Source organism: Podarcis liolepis (genome assembly GCF_965112155.1).
Source record: "Podarcis liolepis genome assembly, chromosome: 8".
Lineage (NCBI taxonomy): Eukaryota > Metazoa > Chordata > Lepidosauria > Squamata > Lacertidae > Podarcis > Podarcis liolepis.
In genome coordinates this window covers 71,016,904-71,043,914 of record NC_139560.1, presented here as the reverse complement: position 1 = coordinate 71,043,914, position 27,011 = coordinate 71,016,904, and the positions used below count along the sequence as shown (strand labels likewise).

Genomic DNA, 27,011 nt, shown 5'->3' with positions numbered 1-27,011 from the left:
GATTAGCGCTATTAGCAGCTTTGAGCGGCTTATCTGCTGATCGGATCAGCTGATAAGCGGCTTAGAAAAAAGGGGGGAAGGGGAAAAAACCAGCAGGAACTCGCAAGACATTGTCATCTTGCGAAGCAAGCCCATAGGAAATTCGTTTTGCGAAGCACCTCCAAAACGGAAAACTCTTTCGTCTAGCGAGTTTTCCGTCTTGCGAGGCATTCGTCTTGCGGGGCACCACTGTACAGGGCTGCCTTCAGAATTCTTCTAAAGGTTGTATAGTTGGCTTGGGTGTCCCTTAACTCCATGCACGCCAACATTTCTCTGATGGAAATAGGGACGTCCTACGCAGGTGGCACTGTGGGTTAAACCACAGAGCCCAGGACCTGCTGATCAGAAGGTCAGCAGTTCGAACCCCGTTGCTCGGTCTTAGCTCCTGCTAACCTAGCAGTTCAAAAGCACAAAGTGCAAGTAGATAAATAGGTACCGCTCCAGCTGCTCTGGTTTTCCAGAAGCGGCTTAGTCATGCTGGCCACATGACCCAGAAGCTGTCTGCGGACAAACGCCGGCTCTCTCGGCCAATAAAGCGAGATGAGCGCCGCAACCCCAGAGGCGGTCACGATTGGACCTAATGGTCAGGGGTCCCTCTACCTTTACCTTACCATATGTTCAGACATTTCTCTGATGAGATCAGGGATATCCTAAGGAAAAGTGGGACATTCTGGGATCAAATAAGAAACCAGGACAGCTTCTGTAAATCCAGGACTGTCCCTGGAAAATAGGTACCCTTGGAGGGTCTGTGACAGGCTGTTTCATTATTGTGAAGGGATCAACTCTTTTCATATTTGAACAGGAGGACCTTATTAGAGAAAGGTATCTTCAACAATTCTGTAGCTGAAGTAGTCCATTTAATATCTGAAGAACTAGTTAAAGAGAATTCTGGAGAGTGGCAGTCTGTTTTAAAAACCCTCAAAATTTGCAGAGAATGTATAGGATTCTCTACAAGACTGAAAGTTTTCACGGCCAAACTCAGATATGTGTACTATTGCAATGAGAGGGGGAAGGAGGGAGGGAAAGAATTTCAGACCAACAGGTTTCCAGGCCTGAGCTAATATTTACAGCTAATCTGAAAGCTCCCTCCGAAGCTGGGATACACAAGCTGTGAAAAAGGACTGTGTCAGCATGGGGTCATTGTTTCTTCCAGCAAATTACATGGCAGAGTATTATGACAAAATCACAGCTAATGCTCTGCGCTGGCACTGGAGGCTCTGGCAATGAATCAGTGTACTTGGAAGTGAAATACGGTAGGTGAAATTCTGCCTCCAATATTGCGATTGGCTGTGAAGCCTTGCGGAGCTGGCTGTACATCAGTGACACGAAATAGACTGGCAACACAGGGCAGCAGGCAGCGGTATCTTGCTGTGGAAAGCACATTGCCGATTTTTCTGTATGGGACTGGAGCTCCCTCTTGCTTGGAAAAGCAGCATGCTAAATGAGAAAAAGCACATTCAGAGAGGCAGGAAGGAGAAGGGCCCTTGCTCAGTGGTGGAGCTCACCTTCTGCATGTTTGCAGAAGGTCCCAGATTCAATCCTGGGCAGAGCTGGGAATTAAGAATCCCTGCTTGAAATCCTGGAAAGCTGTTGCCAATCAGGGTTGACAACACTCAAAGAGATGGACCAATGGTCTGATTCGATAGAAGACAGCTTCCTGTGTTCCAGTGTGTGGTTAGGATGGCGGATACCCAAATTCTAATCCCCACCCAGCCATGAAGCATCATGGGTTATCCAAAAGGCATCACCAGTCATTCAACAATTTTTTTAAAAAAAATCAGATGCTACTCAAAACATGCTTAAAGCATCAATAAATGTATTTATATTATTTGGGACATTTCTATACTACTTAATGGGATGCGGGTGGCGCTGTGGGTTAAACCACAGAGCCTAAGACTTGCTGATCAGAAGGTCGGCGGTTCGAATCCCCGTGACGGGGTGAGCTCCTGTTGCTCAGTCCCTGCTCCTGCCAACCTAGCAGTTCAAAAGGACATCAAAGTGCAGGTAGATAAATAGGTACCGCTCTGGCGGGAAGGTAAATGGCATTTCCGTGCGCTGCTCTGGTTCGCCAGAAGTGGTTTAGTCATTCTGGCCACATGACTCGGAAGCTATACACCGGCTCCCTCAGCCAATAAAGTGAGATGAGCACCACAACCAGAGCCGGTCACGACTGGACCTAACGGTCAGGGGTCCCTTTACCTTTATACTACTTAATATATATATATATTTTAAAAAATCTCCAATACAGCAAACTAAAACAGCAACAAATGCTACAAAATACAGCAGAAAAGCATTGATACGAACTAATAAGAAACAAATACTGATACAAATTCCTTCTTCTGATGCACTTCTCTACTCAATGTCTATGGGCTGGGGCATTGCATGTGGGTAAATTAAAACAATGGGTATGAAAACTGTGGATGGGAGCCAGCTCCTGTTCAAAAGTGTACCGCTAACTTCCGAATCTTAAAATGGTTGCTAAGGGGCCTGACAAGGGGCATGATAAGTTGGCACAGCTCAGTCAAACCAGTGAGGGGCCCTTCTGAGCTGTTAGAGGACTTGACTAGTGCCCAACCTGCCTGTCCACTGATGCCAGTCATCTACTTTTTTGGGGTACATGCCTAAGATATTCTAATTGTACACTTAAAAAATAATGTGATACAGTGGTATCTCGGGTTACGAACACTTCAGGTTATGAACGCTTTGGGTTACGAACTCTGCAAACCTGGAAGTCGGTGCTCCGGGTTGCAAACTTTGCCCCGGGATACGAACTTAATCCACTTCCGGGGCCACCTGAGGCCTATGTAGGAAATCTGCACCTCAGGTTAAGAACACTTTGGGTTAAGAATGGACTTCCAGAATGAATTAAGTTTGTAACCTGAGGTACCACTGTGCAGGTGCATTTGACACCTTCAGAAAACAATAGTGGCTCACGATGTGGGTGGGTGGAGGCAGGGTCATCCTCCCGGTCACAGCGGTGCTGAGAACATCATAACTGGATGATAACATCGTAACTCTCTGTTGAGTGCATGCTGCTTGCCAAACCCATATTTGTGTCGAAAATTCTCTGCGGCGCTTTAGCAGAAATGCTCAGAGTTCCAGGTTCTTCAGTGCAGTGCAGTATATTTATTGTGAGCTATATATACAAATATCTACAGGCTATAGTACACGACCAGTTCATACAGTCAAACGGAGTACCTGGCTGCACCTTAAGGCAAATAGGAAGACCTTTCTATCTCTATCTCTCTGACCACACTTTTCTACACCACCCACTTACTGCTGGACAGGTTTCCCCATTAAACCGATGATAGCCAATCAACTGACAGCACACTATTGCTGAGTCTTTCTGACCCAGCACTTCCATAGAAAGTATTGCAGGCTGATTGCATCAGCTAGCAAACTCAAGCCTGCAGACTTACCATCTCACACAGCATTCTGTGAATCTCGACAATTTGCACCTTGCCCAACCCATATTTGCTCCTGCATAGTGTGTGAAGTGGCCCAAAGAGGGGCCATTTCTCCTGAAGCTCAACTGGAAAGGGAACCTATGGAAGCTTGCCGTTCAGAGGACCTCAAAGGTGCATACTATAGATAACTCAGTGTGAAGTACTGGTGTGTTTGTTTTATCTCGTGCTAGTCTTTCCAGCGGCTTGGCCCCCGTTCCTTACAACTTGCACCAACTTCAAACTCAAGAGATTCAACTCTGTGCTTCAAAGCTGTAGCTTAGGCATTTGCCAACTGGTTGCATAGCAGCTGAGTTTCATGAGTCGATCCCTGTCGAAGCTCTAATGTTTCAGGTGGTTCTTCTTAATCTGAGCAACTCGGGTCACCAGAGGTTCTAATATCTGTTTCCCCGTCATTTTGGCTTTGGGGCAGTTTAGCCCTTACTCCCTTACCTTGGATTTTGGTGCTTCCCTCTGGTCTTCTCATCTTTTATTGCTGCTGTGTGGATTTGTTATCCTACCCAACTTGAATGGGCATGATTCCTTCATGCCTGTCCCCTGTAGAGCCCTGATACCCATTGAACTGATTGGACAACTAGCAGTTCCATTAGAGCACTATAGAAGCATTCATAGTGTTTTATATTTAAATAAGACCCAAGCATTATTGGATGCTTGGATGAGCAGATAATACAGGAAAGAAAACACACCTCTGCTTTTCATAGCTGTGCAAAAGACACGTGTGTGTGTGTGTGTGTGTGTGTGTGTGTGTGTATTCTATGCAGTTATTGTATTGACCTGAATATAGGTCATCGCTGAATGAAGTCCACACTCAGGTTTTATACCAGCTAATGCCTTTTTTTGAAGGGGGAATAATATAATCATGGAATTGTAGAGTTGAAAGGGACCCAAAGACCCTTCAGCAATGTAGGAATCACAGCTAGGGAGTGCAGCATATATTTAGATCAACATGTTATTTAAAGCATAGCAGCCCTCTCCTTTGCATTTTCTCACTCTTGTACACTAATGCTATTGATCAATCGATCTATAATATTGCATCCTTCCTCCAAAAGGAGCCCTGAGCTATAGGCTCTTTATCCCATCACAAATATTCTGGGTGAGCCATTGCATTCTACAGCAGCTGCAGCCTCTGAACTGTCTTCAAAGGTAGTACTACTCAGGATGAATTACAGCCAGGTCTTGAAGTTACAAAGGCAGGAATAGTGATTTTCTTTTTTTCATGCCAACATCAAACAGAAGAGGGAGGAGAAAGCAACCTAATGGATTTGGTGAAACATCCTGCAACCCATGCTTCTGCCACTACCCGATGATCCCAATTAAGAGATGGGGACAAGGAGAAACATGCTTGGAACAGTGTTGTGCATTTTAATAACTGACGAGGCTGGATTCCATATAATAAAACACAGGAGATTTCCTTATACGTGCTCAGGTCACTCATCGAAAGAATTCTTTCCAAGCCTCATGTGAAGATGCCAGGGAACAAAGCTGAGGTCTTTTGCATACAAAACATCTTCTCTGCTTCTGAGCTATGGTCCTTCCTCCAGCGTTAGGGGTAGATAACCTGGTTGCTCCAGAAGTTGTTGAACTCCAAGTGCAATCCATCCCAGGCAGCATGGTCAATGGTGAGGGGGTGATATCAGGGACTGGCTGGATGAGGAAGAGTGGTGGCCACCAGCAGTCCAGGAGGTACCTGAGGGGGGAAGGGGACTTTGAACCAGGTTCAGACTGGTGGGACAGGAAGGAATTATAAGCAGAGAGTGAAAGTGAAGGGGAGAAGCTTGAGGTAGCCACAGATGCTGACAGAGAAGGAGAAGGGGCTGTGTCTCCTGCTCTCCAATACAGTCCCGATTCAGCTCCTTCTCCTCCCCCACTCTCAGGACAGGAAAGAAGGGTCAAGAAAAGGCTAGAACAATTAGGAAAAGCTCGGTCATGATGAAAAAATGCAAGGAGGGAGGTATATGAGTGAGGAGGAGAGAGGAGGGAACTTTAGCATCCGCAATGCTCATCTGATGTGCCATGTGCTGATTATTGAACAATAAAGTTGATTGCTTCAAGCTCTGTGCCTGGTTCTGCTTACAGACAACAGACGGAGGGGCTTTTCCAGCAGCCTGACAGGTGATGGCAGTCGTTATCCAGCAGCATCTAGACCAGCAGTTCTCAACCCGTGGGTCCCCAGATGTTGTTGGACTACAACGCCCATCATCCCTAGCTAGCAAGGCCAGAGCTCAGGGATGATGGGAGTTGTAGTCCAACTACATCTGGGGACCCACAGGTTGAGAACTGCTGATCTAGACATTCCCCATTCCTGCCCACTAAATTGATCTTACCTGTAATCAGCAAGTCAAATAAATAAATGAGCCCAAAGCGCCTGTGAACAAACAAGGTGGCATAAGCATCTATGCGACCTCTGTGTAGACTGATGGGATTCTTACACATGCCAGCGAAGGATCTGCTGGCAGAGGGAAGACCTCACTTCAGAGTGGATGGGGATAAAGTGGCTTCAGCTTGGAGGAATCCCCTGAACCAGGCTAGGCCTCCAGAGAGAAGCAGTGGCACCATCTTTGACCCAATGGGAGCATCTGGCTTACTCTTGCATAAGCCTGAGGTGAACCTGGGTACTGCTGCCTTAAGCAGAGATGTACCCAAATATGCCCTCACCCTGTGGGATCCTGCCTAGGGGTGTTCCAAAACAAACCAAAGGAGAGAAGGTGAGGATGATTATTTTAATTCGGTTAGAAGTGTGGTCCAGATGTTATCAGCAGTTTGAAAATGCTGCTCTAGTCATTCTGTGTGGTCAGAGATGGATCAAGAACCACCACTACTGGAGCTAAGTTAGACTGAATGAATGGAGTTGGTAGACCAGGGTTCAAATCCAGCCTTAGCCATGAAGTTCACTGGGTGGCTGTGAGTCAGTCATTCTCATAGCCTAACTCACCACACAGTGTTGTAAGGATGCAGTGAGGAGAAGAACCATCAACACCACCTTGAGCTCCTTGGAAGAAAAGTCAGATATAAATGTTAATAATAATAATAATAATAATAATGGTGATGATGATGATAATAATAATAAATTGTAGATGGCCAACTTTAATCCATTTGCCACCACCAAGCAAATATACTGAATGAAAAGGACAGCACCACTAATTCCATTATGTGTGAAATCCTATTCTTGCAAAGTTAGTGAATGGTTAATAATCTCATAAACCCAGTGCATATTTTAATATATACATTATCATCTCTCTTTTTTTAAGGAAATGCATCCCTCATTAGCACCAAATCATTGAAAGCATGAAAGCAAAATGTTTCTGTGTAAGTTAACAAGATGTTTTATTTGAAGGAATACACCATGTAACCTATTTTTAGAGTATCAAGCTTCTTTTGTTTCCCTGTTTTGCTTCCCCTTCGTTTTAAAAGCCATTAGTGACAAATCTTTAATTGCTTAATAGTCTTTAAAAGTGTATTAGATTGGATTGCTGCAGACGTTCTTGGATTGCTGACATTTGCTTATTGCTTGAAAATGGAAATGAGAGGGGTGGGAGGTTTGACATACAGCCCAGTACAGAAAAGACAATGGCTTCCATTAGCTATATTTATTTCAATTATGGGTAGTGTGGCCAACTTTTTCCCAATGGCCAGGCATACAAAAATCATGCCGTTTCTCCTCAACTCAACTCCACAAAAAGGGACATTCCATTTTGAACATTTTCCCATAGCATTCCTTTCATGGGCCAGGAGTCAGCTTCACCTGCTGAAAAACAACCTGAAGGGTTAGATGGACAAATAGTCTAATTTGCTATAAAGTCACCTCATGCTTTCCAATTTCCAGCTGATTTTTCTCCAGGGTGTGGTTCCAGATCTTCCAGATAGAAGGAATTAAGAGATCTGCTTAGTATATATGGAGGCAGTGGAGAAGAAAAAATACACTTGTCTGAACATCAGCATTGTGGTTCGAGGACCCGTACCCCGCGCAGTGGAATGAAACACAAGGACACGTGATATAAGGTTAATGGGCAAGAAAAGGCCACAACTTTATTGATTACAGCAAGTGAAAAGGTATTGGCTTAGGCATTGGATTACGTCAGCTGACTCCACCCACTCAGAGAGGGGTGAGTCAAAAAAAAGGGGGGGTTATTCACCAGTAGGTGGAGCCTGTTGATGCTAATCCAACTACAAGCTCTCCCCTGATGTCACCGAGGGTCGTGCCATGGCCTCCCGCCACGCAGGCATCGGACAGAATACACGACCGCTGGATTCCTTTAACGGAATACCCAAAAATTGAAGGCGCAGGCGATGGCCACACCTAGCCCTTCGACACCACAACACATTATTCCAATGCCTAACCTACCCACCAATACCACGAAAGTTGTGACGATTGCTATGAGGTAGGCGAAAAAACCAAAAAGCCTAATGCCAAATGGAAAATTTCCTACCAGGCCCCCCGAACAACCAGGGCGACCAACCTAAGGTCCATAGCAAGGCCAAAAGAAAACTGGAACCCTGCTCTAAGGGAGTGGAGGGTGGGTGACTCGCAAACGGTGCCTGGCCGAGGGCGTGGGCGCCAGCCAGGTGAGTGGGAGGCAGGGGGCAAACGCCCCCTGCTTGAGGTGGAGTCCGGCTCCCGGCCACAACCACTCCCCTCTCTTGCAGGGAGGAGAGTCTTTCTCACAACCCATGCTGAAGGCATAAGTATGGGAGAAAGGAATGTTTCATACACACAACCTATAAACTGTGTCATAGCCTACGTAGTGGATATTAGTCCTATTACAGCATTGAGCTAGAACAGACAGGGGGGAAAGGTTGTGTCCTGACTAGGGATATCAGAAGACATTGATTATTATTATTTTGTTCTGTCTTGTATTCATCACCCGCAGCACTGTTTCCATTCTGCTGCAGTTCTTCTGCCAAAAACTATGTTACTTGTCTTTCTGTCCACTGTGGATAAATTGCATAACTTCCATAACTCAGGTTTGTAAGTTACGTTGTCATTACTTTATGACAACCTATGCATTTCAATGGAAAGGAAACACAGTGCAAATGGGAGGGAGAAGCATAGTCATGTATGCATCGACAGACATCCATTGTACTCACCGAACTGATTTTTGTTATGGATGAAGGACAAATAAGTAAAGACCAACCATTTCTGTTTCTGTAGGAATTTTCTGGCATCCATACTCCTGACCCCAACCTCCTAATCCACTCCATCCCTGACTTCCACATTCTTAGTGCAAAGGTCTAAAAAAAGTCTCCCAAGCAAGTTATCAAGGTTTCTGATCATGAGACAGCTTCTAAGCATGTTCAGTCCATGTGAAACCTTCCTATCAATGCACAAAGGATGGGAAACAGAACAGGCTCACCTGGCATTCTTGGGTTCAGACAGTGTGCATGTCCCTAACTCCCTACAGAGGTGTAGCAAGCCCAGGTGATACCCGGTGCGGATTTTTTTGGGTCACCCCTCCCCCCACATCAACAGCTCGGGGTAGGCTTGGGAGTTGCGGGTGGGCGCCAAATGTCCGCCCCCCTTCCTACGCCTCTGTGCCCCCACCCCATGACTCCCAAGTACCCTGAGCCATCAGGGGAAGGGGGGGAGCTATGCTACTTTGCCAAGGCACTGGCAAAGCTGCGCAGCTCATCCTCTTGGGAGCCACAGCTCTCGTCCATCCTCCCTCCCTTCCTGGCTCAATTTTGGCAAAGCCAGAGCCACTTACAGCAAGCCAGGGAGGGAAGGAGGGAGGGGGAGCCGTGGCTCCCATCCGCCCCTCCCTGGCTCACTGTAAAGCAGCAAAACAGGAGCCGCTTATGGCGAGCTGGGGAGGAGGGATCCCATCGCTGTCCGTACAGCGCTCCAACGGCGCTGGTGGCAAACCACTATGTACAGCGCATGTGTGGCGTTGCTACACACAGTGCATGTGTGCGACACTGCGCATGCATCGTACATAGCGGTTTGCCGCCAGCGCCGCTCGAATGCCGTATGGACAGTGGCGGGATCCTCAGCTTGTGGCTGCAGCTGCGAACGGAGGATCCTCCACATGCGGCAGCGTGACGTGGAACCCAGGGCGCATTGCCCCCCCTGCCCCCCCTTGCGATGCCATTGACTCTCTAAACAGGTTCTTCTTCTTCTTCTTCCTCACATGTTTAACCTGAGGAAGGCTGGTCTAGAATTTATCAGGGGGGAAATGGAAAAACTCCCAAGTGCTAGAAATTAGATGTATTTATAAAAATGGCTGCTGGAAATGTTCCCCCAAGAAAGACTTGTTTCCAAATATGCCAGGCCTGGAATAAATCTAATTTCTAGCACTTTGAGCTGTCCCCCCTTTCTTTGGCCCACTAGTAATGTTTTCCCAAGATTCTGTTGGCTTTTCTGTATTTTATTAGGCCAATATTTTCACTCGTGACAACCGGGACCCCAGATGTTTATGGCAAGATTACTGCAGGGTCATTGCTGCCTTCTGATTCTGCCTGTGTGCTGTTTATATGAGATAACATAAAGTGTTCCACCCACTCTGAAGGTGGAGCCAGAGGATTTCATCCTCTTCATTAAGTAGAGCAATTATGTAGACTGCTCCCATCGAGTAACTGAATGTGTCTCAGAGCATGTGACTTTCAAACACTGAAGCCCAGTTTTTGACCTTGGACTAATCACATTCTCACAGTCCAATTTGCCTCACAGGGATGACACCTTTTTTTTTTTAAAAGGAAATGGGCAATTGTCTCACATATCACACTTGGAAGAGGCTATGATCGACATTGCCCAAGCTGAAAAGGAGAGGAAAATATGTGCCTCAAATGAACATTAAGGGTTGTATCCCTAAAGTCTACTCAGAGTACATCCACTGAAATTAATGGACCTAAATCAGTCAAGTCCATTAATATCAATGTGTCTACTCTGGGTAGAAGCAACATTGGATACAACTCTCAGTTTCTGGGGCCTTCAATTGTAAAGAGGTTCTGGTTGTGAGAATAAAAGTATGTGGGGAGTGAAGAGGGAGAATCATGTATGGTCCTGAACTACATAGTGAAAAGGCAGGATAAAATATTGTCAGCTGATCTTCTGTCCTCACAGGGGGGTTGGAATTGTGTTGGAAAATAGAGGCACTCTGGTCAGGAGAAATTAGCTAAATGACTTCTAAACATCGAAGATGGGTGAGAGGGAAGTTGTTAGTGTTGCAGAACAGAATTATAATTATTGAGTGTCAAAATGTAATGTTGAATCTTGAAACCAAATAAAATATTAATATCAAAGAGAGAGGAGGAAAGAAAGAAATGAGCTAAAGAGGAAATGATACTTAAGATAGAGATGAAAATGCCCCAGGCTAAATCTAGGGCCTGTTCCTGAGAAATGCAACACCAGCTTGTAAGCAGCTAACAGTTGCTTCTCTGAACACCTTGTTCCAGACAACAACAGGAAACTCTCTTAAATGCAAGGTAATGAATGGATGAAGCTTGTGACTGAGTTATGTGTTAAGTAGATTGTGCTAACTGACAGTTAGAAGAACAAAGGAAGTTAGGGAGGACTTAGTGGAGGAGATATAGATCCCAAAATGCATAGTTAAGGTTGGCTATAAAAATTGCATAAAAGTGGGGCAAGCTGGATGGGGACACTTGTAATCGGAGCCAGTGTGGTGTAGTGGTTAAGAGCGGTAGTCTCGTAATCTGGGGAACCGGGTTCGTGTCTCCGCTCCTCCACATGCAGCTGCTGGGTGACCTTGGGCTAGTCACACTTCTCTGAAGTCTCTCAGCCCCACTCACCTCACAGAGTGTTTGTTGTGGGGAAGGAAGGGAAAGGAGAATGTTAGCCGCTTTGAGACTCCTGAAGGGGAGTGAAAAGCGGGATATCAAATCCAAACTCTTCTTCTTCTTCTTCTTCTTGTTATTGGGTGACACACAGGGGTCTGTTGGAATCAAAGATGTGTGTATCACATTGTGGGAAAACCAGTGCTTTTCTTCTAAGAAAAAAAAAAGTGCCAGTAATGAGTCCCCCCAGAAAAAAAACCCACTGGGGGAAACTACAGTGGTACCTCATGTTAAGTACTTAATTCATTCCGGAGGTCTGTTCTTAACCTGAAACTGTTCTTAACCAGAAGCACCATTTTAGCTAATGGGGTCTCCTGCTGCTGCCGCGCTGCCGAAGCACGATTTCTGTTCCTATCCTGAAGCAAAGTTCTTAACCTGAAGCACTATTTCCGGATTAGCAGAGTCTGTAACCTGAAGCGTATGTAACCTGAAGCATATGTAACCCGAGGTACCACTGTATTTAAAAAAATGTGACCTGCAGATAGGCTCAATTGTCTGCACAGACAGGTAGATGGAACACCATTCTTGTGCAAGAATAAATCCTTTCTGCTTTGCTACCTGTTATTGGTCTCTGCTAGACAACAAACCTCAAAGTGGAGAGTTCCACAACACAGTCCAATCATTCTCGGGGTGTCCTGAGAACAGGAACTATTTACATCTAATTCATATATCTGAAAAGAAAAGCAACCTGCCTCCCACAAATAGTTACAACACACTAGCCTAGTTTGGTGCCCTTTGGATATTTTGGATTTGGTTGATTAACTCCCAACATCCCTGACCATTTGTCATGTTGGCCAGGGCTGTGGGAGTCATAGTCCAATACGTGTGAAGAGCACTAGGTTGGGTTGGGAAAGGCTAAAATATGCATTTCCTATCATTGACTCAAGTGTCCCACATGCTGAGCAAATGAAACCAGCCATTCATTTATCAATACTAATTTATTTAATAAAAATACAAAAATATAAATATACATATATAAAAATATCATGAATCAACACACAGACATTCTTTTACTCAATAAATATGGCAGTAATATTCATTCTTATTTTTAAGGTGTAATCAGATTATAAGATGGGTACATATCGTCCCAGACAGCCGTAGGAAAAGTGAAGCAAAGTGTTCCTTTAGAAAAAAAGTTATACTTTCCAACTTGTTTATTAAAGGCACAAAAAGCCTTTTTAGGTATCTTTTCATAAGTGCTGAGTATCTTCTTTCCAACATCTTAGGCAGAGAGGGTGAAATATAGTTTTGTCTTAAAATAGCAATTATAAAATCTAACCAGTTTCATTCACGTAGACTTGTTAAGCAAACCCTTACTAAGACAAACACCTATTTTTGTATTTTTCCAAGTAAGAGAATGTAGGCCACTTTTATCTAGATACAGAGGCATTAATCCCATCAACACTGACCAAGTCACAAAATGCTATTATTAGGCCATGATCCAAGGCTGCCTGGTCTCCAGTGTAAGCACGCAAGCCCCTTCCTTCTATGTAGAATTGCTCCCATTCTCTACAACCTTGAGGAATGCTCTGCAGATATTTATTGGGGCTGGACACACAGAGCCATTGTCATTGAGAAGGATGGGGCAAATCTGGCTCACCACATGGAACCTTTCATCTGCGCTTGGAATCCCTGGATCGGGATGTCAGTCTTGGTCACTCTCATCTCCGCCATACATATCTGCCAATTTTTTAAACCGAGGTCCCCAGTCACTGAGATAATCGTAATCTTGGTTGCCACCATCTGTAGTGAGTGATTCCAAAGAGCTAAGCGAATTTGCTATAGAATCATTCCCTTCATACGCATATGTTGCTAAAGAATCGTAAGGAGGTGCCGTTGGATCCAAATCATTTTCCTTTAGCCTTCGATGGATAAAATCTTGGACATCAATGTTCTCCCACAGCGGCACAGTTCTCCTTATCTGGAAGATAGTTTCTGGCATCACATCTCTCCTCATTTTGCTTTCTTCTCTGGCTTCGGGATTTCTTAGCGTACCAATGTCAAAAGCTTGAGTATCTTCTTCGCCACCTCCTTCATCATTATAGGTCACAATATTGTCTCGGACATCATCCTTGGAAATGATCAAGGGCTCTTTCTTCCTCTGCCGCTTCATTGCGGCAAACAGCACGACTAAAACTGGGAGCAAACAAAGACAAGTAAGGAACAGACAAACGGCTTTGAGATATTTATTAAAAATAAAAAGTGGTATAGAATTACAAATAAATAAATAAATAAATAAATAAATAAATAAATAAATATCAGGCTAGAAAAGCAGGTGGATACTGGAAAGCAAATTAAAAGGGCATCACCTAGACAAAGCAGTTTGAAAGCCTCATTGATCACAATAGGTGTGTGCTTGACTCTCCCATTAAAATTAATGGGACCTAGGACTTCAATGATATACAGTTGTACCTCGGCTCCTGAACACCTTGGGAGTCGAATGTTCTGGCTTCTGAATGATCGAAAACCAAAAATGAGTGTTTCGGTTTTCAATTTTTTTATTTTTTATTTTGGAATCCAAACGTCTGGCATGGCTTCCATTATTGTTTCTGGTGCGTCTGTGCAATCGGAAACCAATTGGAAGCCACGCCTTCGAACAGACTTCCGGAATGGATTCTGTTCGACTTCCAAGGTATAACTGTACATGCTTATCAGGAGTAAAGCTCACTGAATTCAATCAGACGTATGAGTATGCAACCATAGGATTTATCTGTTGAAGTCCTGAAGTGAGTCCTGACAGTCTCACTAGATATTGATGTGCAATCGGTGTCAATTTGTGTGCACAGACTCCTTCCATGGAACAATAACACTGAAAAAGGTCCCCCTTCCCCTGAAGGAGCCATATAGGTGCACATCTACATATGCACAGTGCCCTCTTCAGGCTAATATTGTTTGTGATGCAGTTTAGTAACAAAGCAACTGCTTTTCATGTAGAAGAATCGAGCTTGAATCCCCAGCAGGGCTGAGAGGGCTGGAGGAGACTTTTGTCTGAAATCCTGGAGAGCCATTGCCCGTCGGTATAGAATGGGGTGGAGAAATGTGTTAGTCTGAGCTAAGTTTGAGAGGTGGGAGGAGACAGTTGGCCTTTTTGCCATCGACAGAATCCCCCTACAGTGCTTTGAAAGGGACTTATGATGATCTGACAATCAGCAGATTGTAGGTCTCTGGAAAATTCAAATTGCTATTTGAACTGAGCCAGTTTTTGGTGTTTTTTTTTACCTGCATCACACTCAGCATCCTATATTTCCCTCTATACATAAAAATGTAAGGCTGTAATCATGCTGTAGTTTGCCAGTTGGTGGCCACACCAACTCTAGCATGTTGGAACTGTATAGTGGAGGAGGGTTGGCTGCACATGTGCGCAGCGAGGTTTCATGGAAGCAGAGCGCACTTTGGCAAACTGCTCTGTGAAGCTCCTCCCACCCTTTGTTAAATGCAACTGCATAAGGTTCAATGGAGGGGGAAGGCACTTCACAGAATGGTTTAGCAGAGTGCTCTGTGAGGTGCTTCTCTCCCTCTATTAAACATTGATATGGCAAGGTTTAATGGAGGAGGGAGATGATTTAGAAAACCATTTTCCAGAGTGCCTGCCCCTCCTTTAAAAGGGTTTGTGGCAAGCTGTGCGGGGATAGGTGAGGGGGTGGGTAATGTGTAAAGGGTTTAGTCAGGTGTAAATGGAACAGGGTATGGCGAGTACTGTCAGCTTGCATTTCTTGGTACAGAAAGTACAGTGGTACCTCTGAATGCGAACGGGATCCGTTCCGGAGCCCTGTTCACATCCAGAAGCAAACACAACCCGCGTCCGTGCTTGCGTTCACTGCTTCTGTGCATGTGTGTGATGCCATTTTGACCGTCTGTGCATGCACGAGCGGTGAAACCCAGAAGTAGCGCGCTCCGTTACTTCCGGGTAGCCGCAGCGCAAAACCCGAAAATACTTATTCCGAAGCTATCTCGAGGTATGACTGTATTGGTCTGATGTTTCTTTCCTATTCTACTTAGTTCAAGAGTGTTCTGGAAGGTTTCTTTCAACGTGAAAGAAGTAGGCAGAAGGTTTTTGATGTTTGGGTTATTCCTTCTGGGAAGCTGAGTACAGCTGGTTTAAACTGGTTCTGTTATCCTTTCCGTCAAGGTCATGCTGACTATAATAGTCAGGTCAGGAGGAGCCTGGGTTTCACACTTTCTCTTTCTATCTCTTTGTTCTGGTGTGGTGTTCTGCTCTGTATGTAGTGTTAAGGTTTTGTCTTATTATAAGTTATTGTCAAGTTTAAGATAAGTCTGCTGCAACTGGATTTCTTATGGACTGTGCCAATCCTGGATTCGTGACCATTATGCCCATTTGCCTTCAGCGGCATGTGGAACAAGCAGGGAGAGCAGCCCCATTGTAGGTCAGGTAGGCATGGCTTAGTCAAAATTATTTATTTATTTATTTATTTATACATACCCTGCCCATCTGGCTGGGTTTCCCCAGCCCCTCTGGGTGGCTTCCAACAAAACACTAAAATACCATAACCTATTAAACATTAAACGCTTCCCTAAACAGGGCTGCCTTCAGATGTCTTCTAAAAGTTTGGTAGTTATTTTTCTCTTTGACATCTGGTGGGAAGGCGTTCCACAGGGCGGGTGCCACTACCGAGAAGGCCCTCTGCCTGGTTCCCTGTAACTTGGCTTCTCGTAGCAAGGGAACCACCAGAAGGCCCTCAGTGCTGGACGTCAGTTTCCGGGGCAGACCTCAGTTTCCGGGCAAAATGGCCTTGTGGGCCAAGTGGGGAGGCCTCAAGGGGCTAATTAGCCTCATGGATGAGAAACTTCTGGTCCTCGGTGTAGACTGTACTGAACAAGACAGACCAATGGTCTGACTGAAGATCAAGCAGCTTCCTATGCACCTATGAGCATCATCAGGTGGGGTGAGGTGGCACCTATGCTGGCATTTAGGAGGGAAAGCTCTCAGAACCCTCTGCATGCATTTGGTGCTCATGGGTACCAAATGACTCAACCAAGGTTATATTGTAGTGAGGATGTTGCTGAAGCAATTTGACTAATAAATGTGTATGGTTTAGTCTACACATGCTGTTTTCACAAACAAGTTTTAGAGAACCTTGGCACTTCCCTTTTGCCTTCACTACAAAGAATACTCTCCCTGGCTCTCCAGTCTATTCAGTTATCCCCCTTTAGCACTCTTCTTTGTTGTTGTTATGGGCAACACATCAAGTTTCATACTTCAACAGTTAAAAGCATGATCCTTAGAGGAGGTGCCCTCTTATTAGAGAAGTGGCTTCTTCTGCATTTGTATTTGGGACTTTTTATGAACTTGTAAAAGCTCATCATAAATTTAATTGCTGCATTAAACAGCAGGAAACAACGCAACAAGCCAGGGTGCTTTTAGTTCATCTTCAGCTGCACTTACATTCCTTTGGTGATGGGTTGCTTTCTGCCCTTCGAAACAAACTATGATGTTATAATTATTGGGTGGTAGTCAGTGAACTTTTACTGAAGGGGAGATCCATTGAAACTGATGAACATGACTAAGTTAGTGCCACAGTTGTGCTAGTGCCAATTCCCACTAACACAACAAGGCTTTGCTTCCTCTCCTTTCCTACCATGCCTGCCCCTAAATTGATTCTGGGAAGTTGGGGAAAGCCCCAGAACTGCAGAGGGCTGGGGAGGAGAAGCATGGGTAACCAAGAGTTTCTTGGTGTCTGAAAGTTGTGGTGGCACCAGACATGCTTCCCTGATGAGATCATTCCGATCATTCCTGGATGTTCTGAAGCAGTACTCACCCCCAAATAAATATAATGTATGTCTAAAAATGCAAATTTTGAAAGAAAATGTATTTAGAAAATGGCTCCCTTTTGGGGGGGTGCAGCATTGCGGGTGGCAACCCGAGACCTCCCAGTGACCCGGCTGTGGGCAAGGATGCTGCCCACATCATTAGGACTCCCAGCTGCCATGTCACGTCCCCCGGCTGACCAATCAGGTTAGCCGGGGGCGTGGCCATGTGGTATTTAAACCGCAGCGTGGCTGGAGAGGGTGGCCTCCATTCATCTCCTCCCTCAGATCTCCCAGCCCACCCACCCTCTTTTCTTGTGTGCTTGACTATGGCCTTGCTATGACTAATGTCGGTCGTCTGGTTGTTGAGGCCAGGTAGGAATTTTTCTACTTGGCAAACTGGCACCAGCCATTTGGTTTTCGCCTACCTAGTAGCAATTGTCACAACTTTGTAAGGTTAGGCATTAGGTAAGCCTTGTCATGGGAGGGGCAGTTGTTGCCTCTGGCCTGGCTCTCCACGTTAAGGGTATCCTGTTAAAGGATCCAGGGGTGTGGTTCCTGCCCGAAGCCTGGGCATGGGCTAGGGCCATGCCACGACCCCATCGGTAACCTTGGGGGTACTCAATTGATGTATACCATAGGGCTCCCCCTATTGGTGGTTGACCCTTATGGGACCCCTGCAGATGGGCAGGATTCAGAACATAGTCTTGCTTCATCCAATTGCCTAAGCCAGACTGCTCACATCTGTAAGCAATAACGTTGGGGCCTAATTTATCCCATTAACCCAACATATTCATGTCTGTGTGCTTATTTCTGAGGGAACTGTGGGGCCTGGGGCCTCATCATGCAAATGTTTCCCCTCCATCTTCTCTCCCCATGCACCTGCTAAATATCTTTTGGAGTTCCCACAAGCCTCCAGAGCAGATCTGAGGAGGGCACAAGGGGGCATGGGGAGAAGAGAAGAGGGGAGGTTCCAATGTGCAAATATACATCCTTGTACTAATGGAACCAGTTCACTGGGTGCTGCCCATTAGGTTTGAAAATATGTATTTAAATATGTATTATATGCACATTTTATTACAGTTTTTCTTTTGAATTCTGCATGTATTCAGAAACTGAATGAAGTAGACTTATGGGTGAAGACACGAGAAAGTGATGTGGACCAGAAATAGATGGATGTGTCAATTCTTAATCCGATACTACAGATCTCAGACAGGGCAGGGATCTTCATTTTTCTAGCTTTGTTAATTAACCACTAATTGGGAGAAGGCCACCTGAATTGGACCTTGGATTAATTTGTATGCTGCACAGAACTACATCAAACTAAGATGCCTCTGGCACTTCTTTTTTTCCAACTTTTGACCCCACTAGGTGAAACTTTCTTCCTTTTGATCTTAGTGTTGATAAGTCGCACACAAGCAAAGAATTGTGGTCTAACTTTGTGACATCACAATGGATGGTGGGATGCAGCTCTTCAGGCTGACACATGGCCAAGAGGCAACATTGTCCACAGTCACTACAAGCAAAGCAGAGACATGGCCGTTCCTCAGAAAGTAAAGATCATTCCTGACATATGCCCTTCCCACTTCACTGGTATGTCAATGTTGGCAGAAATGCTCATACATCATGACTTTCACCCCTCAGCATGTTAGATAGTATGCAATATTATTAAATATAACTATCCTTATATCTCAGTTGGTATTTGAACTATGGGAATCTGGCAGAATTCCCCTGATCCCTTTGCAATGAGCTTTGGGGCTGTTGATCAGAGACATAGGATGGCACACAACCACCTGGTGGGTTATACAGAGGTACTGTTGAACCCATGTATGAACTATTTTCATTTCCCAAAAACGCCAATTTTAAAAATGAGCATGTGCAATGTATGTTTTGGATGAGTAATCTATGTTACTTTTCCAAAACAGCAATTTTGAGTCTCAGCAAGTACAACATGTTGTTTTGCATGTTCCCTCACTAGTATCAAAACATCTCTAAACTATCAGCTGGTTACAGCTGACCTACACAGCTGAGCATTGGGACGCAGCTGGTGCTGTGGTCTAAACCACTGAACCTCTTGGGCTTGCCGATCATAAGGTCGGCAGTTTGAATCCTCTCGATGGGGTGAGCTTCCATTTCGCTGTCCCAGCTCCTGTCAACCTAGCAGTTCAAAAGCATGCCAGTGTGAGTAAATAGATAGGTACTGCTGCGGCAGGAAGGTAAACAGCGTTTCCGTGTGCTCTGGCTTTCATCACGGTGTTCTGTTACACCAGAAGCAGTTTAGTCCTGCTGGCTGCATGACCAAGAAAAGCTGTCTGCAGACAAACGCTAGCTCCCTTGGCCTGAAAGCATAAATGAGTGCCGCACCCCATAGTCAAATTCGACTGGACTTCACTGTCCAGGGGTCCTTTACCTTACAGAACTGAGCCAACCTATCTCCATATTAAAGCACCTCTTAACTTGATTTGTGCAGGTCTGGAAAAAGGAATGACTAGAAGTTGGCCCCTAGGTCAAATATCCTCTTCCCCTTGTCTGGACATTTTAATCATTTTTTTCAGATGTAAAGCAAGAGAAGGGGACAAAATCACCTACCCAGGAGAATCACGATGCAGAGCAGAATGGCAACGAGGGCTCCTGTGCTCAGACCCGCTGGAAGGAGCAAAGCTTCAGCATTGCAAGACTGCATGTTTCCTCGGCTGTCGCAGGTGCACACCCGGATAGTCAGTGTGCCAGTGCTGCTTTGGATGGGGTAGTCATTGTCAAATATTACCACTGGCAGGACATAGGTGCTCATTTTATTCCGGCTGTATCCATTCCTTCTTGTTATAACGCCTGCTGTGTTATCTGAACCAGAAGACCAAGAGAAATGGAAACTCACATTAGGAATCTTTACGTGCAGGGATGAAATCAGGGCACCTAGAGCTAATAATTAGAGCCTACCTTTGTTGTCCACGATGGAGAAGTTTGGATGGACTGTGTATTCTGGCACCAGCTCAAAAAAAAATTTGTGTCCACGTGGTGGCTCGTCCTTGTCCACAGCACTAATCGTTTGTATGAGCTGCCAGGAAACATAGGGAAATGTGAGAAAATTAAAACCACCTTTTCACACTCTAATTCTGAAATACCTGAAATGACTTCAGAAGAACCAGATCAATGGCATTTTACTACTGTTGTGTGGAGTTCATACTGGAGCTTGGTTTACGGATAAGGCACAACTCACAACACCTATGCGGGAATGTTTCTCGATACTTGCTATCTATTGCCCTAGCACAGTTCTTTTCAAACTGTGTTGCAGAAAACCATGGGGTTTGTTGGAAGTTTATAAAGAGTTGCTCAATAAGAGGATCAGTAAATTCCTTCCTATGTCAAAATGGTATTCCTGATGCTTCGGATCTCTGTCTTTGCACACTTGGAAATCCCTGCCTTCCACTTTCCACTGCAGTAGGTGCAAAACCACCTTCACCCATGCATTTATTTGTGGCACCCATATGTCAATTCAGGTTGTTTGACTTTGCATCCTCCTCCGAGCACACAAACAATGGCTTGCTCTTAGCTTCAGCAGGCAGCCCTTGGTGCTCTATATAATACTCAAAGTCCTGATTGGCAAGCTCAACAGCGACCTTCTGGAATCTCCAGCCACTTCTAATGCCTCACATTACAATTACAGCTACTCCACATGCACTACCCACTGTCAAGTAGATTTCAAGTCCCTGTTCAAGTCACAGGGATGAAGCAGAATGCTCAGCTGGAGCTGCGAGGGGACGGAAAGAGGGGGGGGAAGTAAGGCCTATGCAATGCTAGCTGAAGGGCGATACTGGCAGACTCAAAAAGACAAGCTAGTCCACTTCATCTTTATCTGAAAAGACAAAAGAGCTGACATGAAACGCTGAGAGCGAGGAGGGGAAGTGACTGGGGAAATCCTACAAGCCAAACATGCACTGAAATGTCTTGGTGTCTATATGTCTATGCATACATACGTACATATATGAACAAGTTCCCAATATTCTGCCATGCTTCAGAGCAGAGGTTCCCAAACTTATTTGGCCTGCTGCCCCCTTTCCAAAACAACAACAACAACAAATCAGTGGCCCTGGAAATCCAACTTCTCTAAGCGGAAAAACAAAAAGATGCAGTGACAAATTTGTGTTTTTTTATCTTTCTATATTTCTACCTACGTCCTACAACATAGTAAAGTTGCAATCCACTTCCTGGGCCTGGCTGAAGCCAAAAATGGTTCACCAAAGCCCAGGAAAACTCCTCGCCTCTAGCACAACTGTTGAATCTGGGGGAGGTGTTGTTGCCATCCTGCTATGGTGCCTGACCTGGCAGTAAGCATCAGTACACAGCATACAATTGTACAAACAGTTGTTCAAAATTCTTTTCTTTCTTTATGCTTCCTCTGCCCACTTATTTTTATCCAATGCCCCCCAATTGCACTTGAAGCTACTACTGTCCCCTGGATCATTCTAGCACCCCCCCCCCCGGGGGGGCGGTCTCGCCCACTTTGGGAAACACTGCTTTAAATGAGAAAACCAGTGAGCGTCTCAGTTTTGGATCAGGAACATGTTCCAGATTGGAACCCCACAGCTGCTTCTCCCAAATAAAAGTAGTGTGGTTAAGAACGTTGCATATTCACTGGCCTCAAGAACCCAAGATGGGAGCAGATTTGATTCTTAATAGCTAGAGTCTACACCCACCACATTACAAGAACCCCTTTAGCAAGCATTCACCCCCATAAGTAAATAAATAAATAGTCCTCCTTTCATGTTCCTGCCTATGAAATTGGTCTTTTCGGTGGTGGCTGGTTCCCCTCAAGTCTAGTGGGATGCAGAGCAGGTAGCCCAAACAGCTGGTGGAGACTGAGGCAATGACAGTTGGAGCCAAGTAATTCTAGTTGGCTCCTCCCTGCTGTTCTACAAGGGCAATACTGAGACGAAGGAGGAGGAAGCAGCTTACAGGCATTAGGAAGGATGGGGCATAAATGCTTATGATCCTACAAGCAAAAGAACCATTATCTGTGCGTAGGGGCCCTTGCAGTCTTTAAGACTTCATTCAACACATAGACACTCATGCACTAAATGATGTTCAAAAGACAGAGCTTCTTAACTGGTGAAGGACCAAGTAAGGGGGAAAATAAGAGTCTCTTTAGTACTGGGTGTATGCTGCAATTCAGCGAAGGAAACCTGAAGAATGTTTATTGGGTCTAGAATTTCGTTTGCTGAGCATCAGGTTCCCTTTAAAAATACAGGAGCAAGTTTCCAGTCTTCCTGGCTGTGACGATCTATGTGGAAATCTGAAGGGCAGTAGTTGATGGCTTTATGGGGCTGAGCTGCTCACCTGAACTCCCTCTGTTTCTGTCATTGTTGCATACTGCAGTGGAGAGGAATGCCAATCCAGCATACCTCCCAGTGCGTTTTCATTGTGCCAACCTTTCTGCTCCCAGCATACAGCAGTGATGCATACAGAGGAAGACCAGATGAGTGGCACAGACCTGCCATGCTGTCTGCTGCTAATGGAAGGCAAGGCTTGCTAAAATCTTGGGAATCAGAGGGTTTGCATATTCAGAAAGGTTTCTAGGCGAAGGAGGGGGTGCTTCTGTCCCCTGCATAGCTCCTTGTCACTTCCTCTGCCTGACTAGCAAACCCAGAGCCAATTATGCAAGACAGTAAAATAAAACAAAAAGCAGAAGCAATTATGTGGAATAAAAGATGCAAATTCATTTGATGTGGAAATTGAAGAATTGAGCTTTCCTTGGTGCTGAATTAGGATTACTTTACACATCATTTCACATTAAAAAAAATAACAACAGCCAACAGTAACAACAGCATGGACTATAAACAGCTCTGGATATAAATACACAGATCTTCATCTTGGAGTCAGCGGTCACCTGGGTTTAGCTGCAGCAATTGTGTATTCTATGAGTAAGCCGCAGAACAGGTGAAATGGGATGTTAATGCATTTTCACTGACACCTCTTGCCAAGAAATGACCCAAAACTTAGGACGGTGTCCACAAGGCAAGCATGAAAAATTGTTTCTGGGTGAAATTATCTATCTCTCATAAACAGGCTATTTTTAGGCAAGTTAGTGAGTTTAAAAAAACAAAAATTCTCTCATAAATCTTAATAGAAGATCACCAGAAAGTGTCATTCCTTGCTCACTGCATAACTCTATTTTTGTAGATAAGGCTTTCCTGTTGCAATTGAGAGAAAGAAGAAGGGTGAAAAAACTCCTCTGTGAGTCATCCACCCACATAATGTAGTTGTGGCAGGACCATGAAGAAATATATTGCACTTGGCAACACACATTTTGAATATGTTTCCACAATCCTCCATGCTTCATAAAACAACCTTATTGTCAAAGCTGATCCTTTATTTGAATTGTTGATTTTGTTTTTTTTTCCAGAGTCGCTGCTACCTGTTTAATTCCCCCTGCAGCAAAAATGGCAAGTACAACGGCTTAGATGAGGGGGTAGGGGGTCAAATAGCTGTCAGCATTTTCAACCTCTGTGTCATGATCAAGCCCTGCAATTTTTCTTGAAGTGTACAGGAAAAGTCTTCTCATATAAGCATCAAAACAGCAAGAGAAAACTTCCCCTTTGTAGAGGCCTGCAAAACAACAAAACTAAGATAAGCAAGTTAATTAAAAAGGGATGTAATTAGATCCCTGCAATTACTGCCTTGAGGAATGCAAGGAGAAAATGTCTAACTAGAAGACAAATTCTAACAATTTATTATAAGGCTCTTAGGCCCCCCAGTGTGGGATGGGTGAATCTGTTGGTTATGGTTTCTCTCAGTTTTCTCATGTTCCCAATATTAAATTCACTTCTCCACATTTCCACATCAGTTTGAAATCATCATTTAAAGGTCCTCATGGAAATTCATCTGCGTTTTTGTGTGATTTTCTCCCAATATAGACAATAGTAAGCAATGTGGCCTAATGTACACATTTCCACAAAGCATTTTCTCCTAACATGATATGTTTTGTGTTATTTTCATGAATATGTGCATTTTTTGTAAACTCTTTAACCTATTATATGTATTTTTGTATACATGGCTGGGGAACTGCCTTGTCATATTTGGTGATGTGGGAATTTTGAAGGATTGCTATGTTTCACTGCGCATATAGTTTTGGACAATGCTATTTTTCTAGAAAAAGAGGTGCCAGAATTCACAATTAACACCTCCCTCATTCTCTTAGAATGGCAATAGCCATTAGGAATTGAGTTCCGGCAAGTTCCGGCTGAAAAAAAGCCCTGGTTCTGAAAAGTGTAAATTAGGTAAGATCAACTTTAAATGAAAGCTGAACCACATTCCAACCCCTCCACACAAGGGCGAACGAAGGCATCGTGATACCCAGGGTGGGGCATCGCTACGAAGGGCGCATGTGCAGTGTCACTACGTACAACGCAACGTAGCAGTGCCGCATATGCGCTATACATAGCAGTTTGCCAGCGGCGCCGCTCCAGCGCCTTATGGACAGTACCGGGATCCTCTGCTCGTGGCTGCAGCCATGAACGAAGGATCCTCTACATGCGGCTGCAGCGGCGACGGAAGGATCCCACCACTGTCCATATGGCGCTTGAGCGGCGCCGGCGGCAAACCGCTATGTACAGCGCATGGGCATCGTCGTTATGTACAGAGCATGCATGTGATGCCGCACATGCGCTGTACATAGCGGTTTGCCACTGGCACCAGGATCCTCTGCTTGTGGCTGCATCCACGAATGGAGGATCCTCCACAATGTGGCTGCAGCGGTGCGATGGCTGCTCGTGCCACCGCAGCGGGGCGAGCCCCCGCAGGCTGCCTTCTTGTTGTCCCCCCAGACATGGCACCCGGGGCACACCGCCCCCACCCCCATTGCGATGCCACTGCCTCCACACACAATCTGGGACAATGCTTGTACAGATGCCACACAAATGTAAATATTGAGGATTGATTCTGGCTCTTTCACAAAAGTCAGTTTTTTTTCCCCTCAGTATAAAAAAAGGAACGGGTGGAGCTGGTACAATATTCTGGAATACTAGCTGATGAATGATGATCTTATTTGTCAGACTCCAACCACACCCACACCCAAAAAACACACTCCAGTAGCCATACCACTATATATGATATATGCTGCTATATATTATATATATGATGCCACTATTTATGATATATGTGGAAGGGCTTTGAGTCACACATCTTGCCATGCTTTCTGCTCGTCCACATTTCCACTTGTTCTATGCCTAGAAAGCATGGGTTTTCCACTTGCCATGTGGTTCCTAGGCACAGTTCTGAGCTTTGCCCCATTGCTTCCTCCTGGAAAACCTTGAGCACTAAATTGGAATAAAGAGCAATGTGCGGAAAACCTGATGGGCATTTGTTTGGATTCAGCACTAAACCACAGGTTTCCCCAGGGGAAATCAACAAGGCTAATGGGAGTGTGGATGAGCCTTTTGACTTAGCCACTGAAGATTCCCAAACTACCCTTAGGTGAGCTTCATAATGTGATACTTTAGTTATCTACATCATCCCAGTGGTAGGGAGAATTTTATGTCACATGAGGAGCAGATGTATATTAAAATGTGTAAGTCAGTGTGGCATAGCAGATATGAGAGCCATCTGACTCACAGGAGCATAGGAAGAGGAGGAACATCCAAGGTTCACAGCAGTTCATTTCCACCATGATAAACTATAATTGATCATGAGGTCCCAAATGTTGTTTCATGTACAGTGGTACCTCGGCTTACATACGCTTCAGGTTACATACGCTTCAGGTTACAGACTCCGCTAACCCAGAAATATTACCTCGGGTTAAGAACTTTGCTTCAGGATGTGAACAGAAATCGTGCTCCGGCAGCGTGGCGGCAGCAGGAGGCCCCATTAGCTAAAGTGGTGCTTCAGGTTAAGAACAGTTTCAGGTTAAGAACAGACCTCCAGAACGAATTAAGTACTTAACCCGAGGTACCACTGTACCTTTAAGTAAGTGAGCTACAAGTATTTCCACCTTCACTCTGAAAATGTAGGGAATGTTAATGGAAGTTTGCAGTTCCTATGTCATTGTGTGGCTGTTAAGTGCCATCACCCATATGTGTATATATATATATATGTGTGTGTGTGTGTGTGTATTGGGGAGGGGGAATGTCTAATTTATCCGTTTTACTTGCGAAGATGTTTTTCTAGTGTGGTGTCTCATTATCTGCGGCTTCAGTATTTAAGAATAAGAAAGTTGGTTTCTCGCTGAAGCAGCGGCAGTGTAAATTTATGCATAACGGGAAAACAAAGCTATACTAGCGAGATGCATCTATTGTAGTCAACACTTCAAAAAACTTTGTGTGCATCAGGCCTGTACATTTGTTGCACTGTTAAAGGTCTGAGGCTTACGGGGCCAGTGTGTTTGCTGCTTCCTGCCTTCATTGCAATTACATAAACCATAGGGGAAACCACTCAAATCATACCTCCTGCATCCAGCCTTGGACTCCATGTTGTTTTTACACTTCTGTGCATTCCCAGAGCAGCACGAAATAGAAGCAAGGGATATCAGCAACCCTACCTCTCATGTTAAATAAGAATTGAGCTGGAGTCACTTGGAGATGCTGTATCATTAAACATCTATTTAATGTCTGATATTCTGTGTTGCCTAACACTGCAATTGAGCAAGTATAACCATGGGCTATTATGAAGCTGGGAAGGCCAATATCCCGCCTTTCAGTTTTTCCAAGACTTGAAGACCATAACCTTTCCACTAATAATTAAGTGAAGACGATGCATTTGGATTTGAAGAAGAGTTTTGGATTTGATATCCCGCCTTTCACTCCCCTTCAGGAGTCTCAAAGCGGCTAACATTCTCCTTTCCCTTCCTCCCCCACAACACTCTGTGAGGTGAGTGGGGCTGAGAGACTTCAGAGAAGTGTGACTAGCCCAAGGTCACCCAGCAGATGCATGTGGAGGAGCGGAGATGCGAACCCAGTTCCCCAG

At 44.9% G+C, this 27,011-nt stretch overlaps 1 protein-coding gene and 2 long non-coding RNA genes across 3 annotated transcripts in view; 2 read left to right on the top strand and 1 right to left on the bottom strand.

Moving 5' to 3' along the window:
• Positions 1-27,011, top strand: part of LOC310714484 — a 602,255-nt gene that overhangs the window by 141,868 nt on the left and 433,376 nt on the right. The gene's annotated exons all lie outside the window — the stretch shown is intronic.
• Positions 12,291-27,011, bottom strand: part of CDH9 (cadherin 9) — a 142,488-nt gene continuing 127,767 nt past the window's right edge. Inside the window, exons 10-12 of the mRNA XM_083519279.1 lie at positions 19,995-20,112; positions 19,647-19,898; positions 12,291-13,427 (exon numbers count right to left, since the gene is read on the bottom strand). Of these exons, the coding sequence (XP_083375405.1) occupies positions 12,937-13,427; positions 19,647-19,898; positions 19,995-20,112 (861 nt within the window). The 3' untranslated portion in view covers positions 12,291-12,936. The remainder of the gene's footprint in view (positions 13,428-19,646; positions 19,899-19,994; positions 20,113-27,011) is intronic.
• Positions 16,023-20,168, top strand: LOC310714389. Its single transcript, XR_014529675.1, has 2 exons — positions 16,023-18,650; positions 19,613-20,168. It is a non-coding gene; the product is annotated as an uncharacterized lncRNA (long non-coding RNA).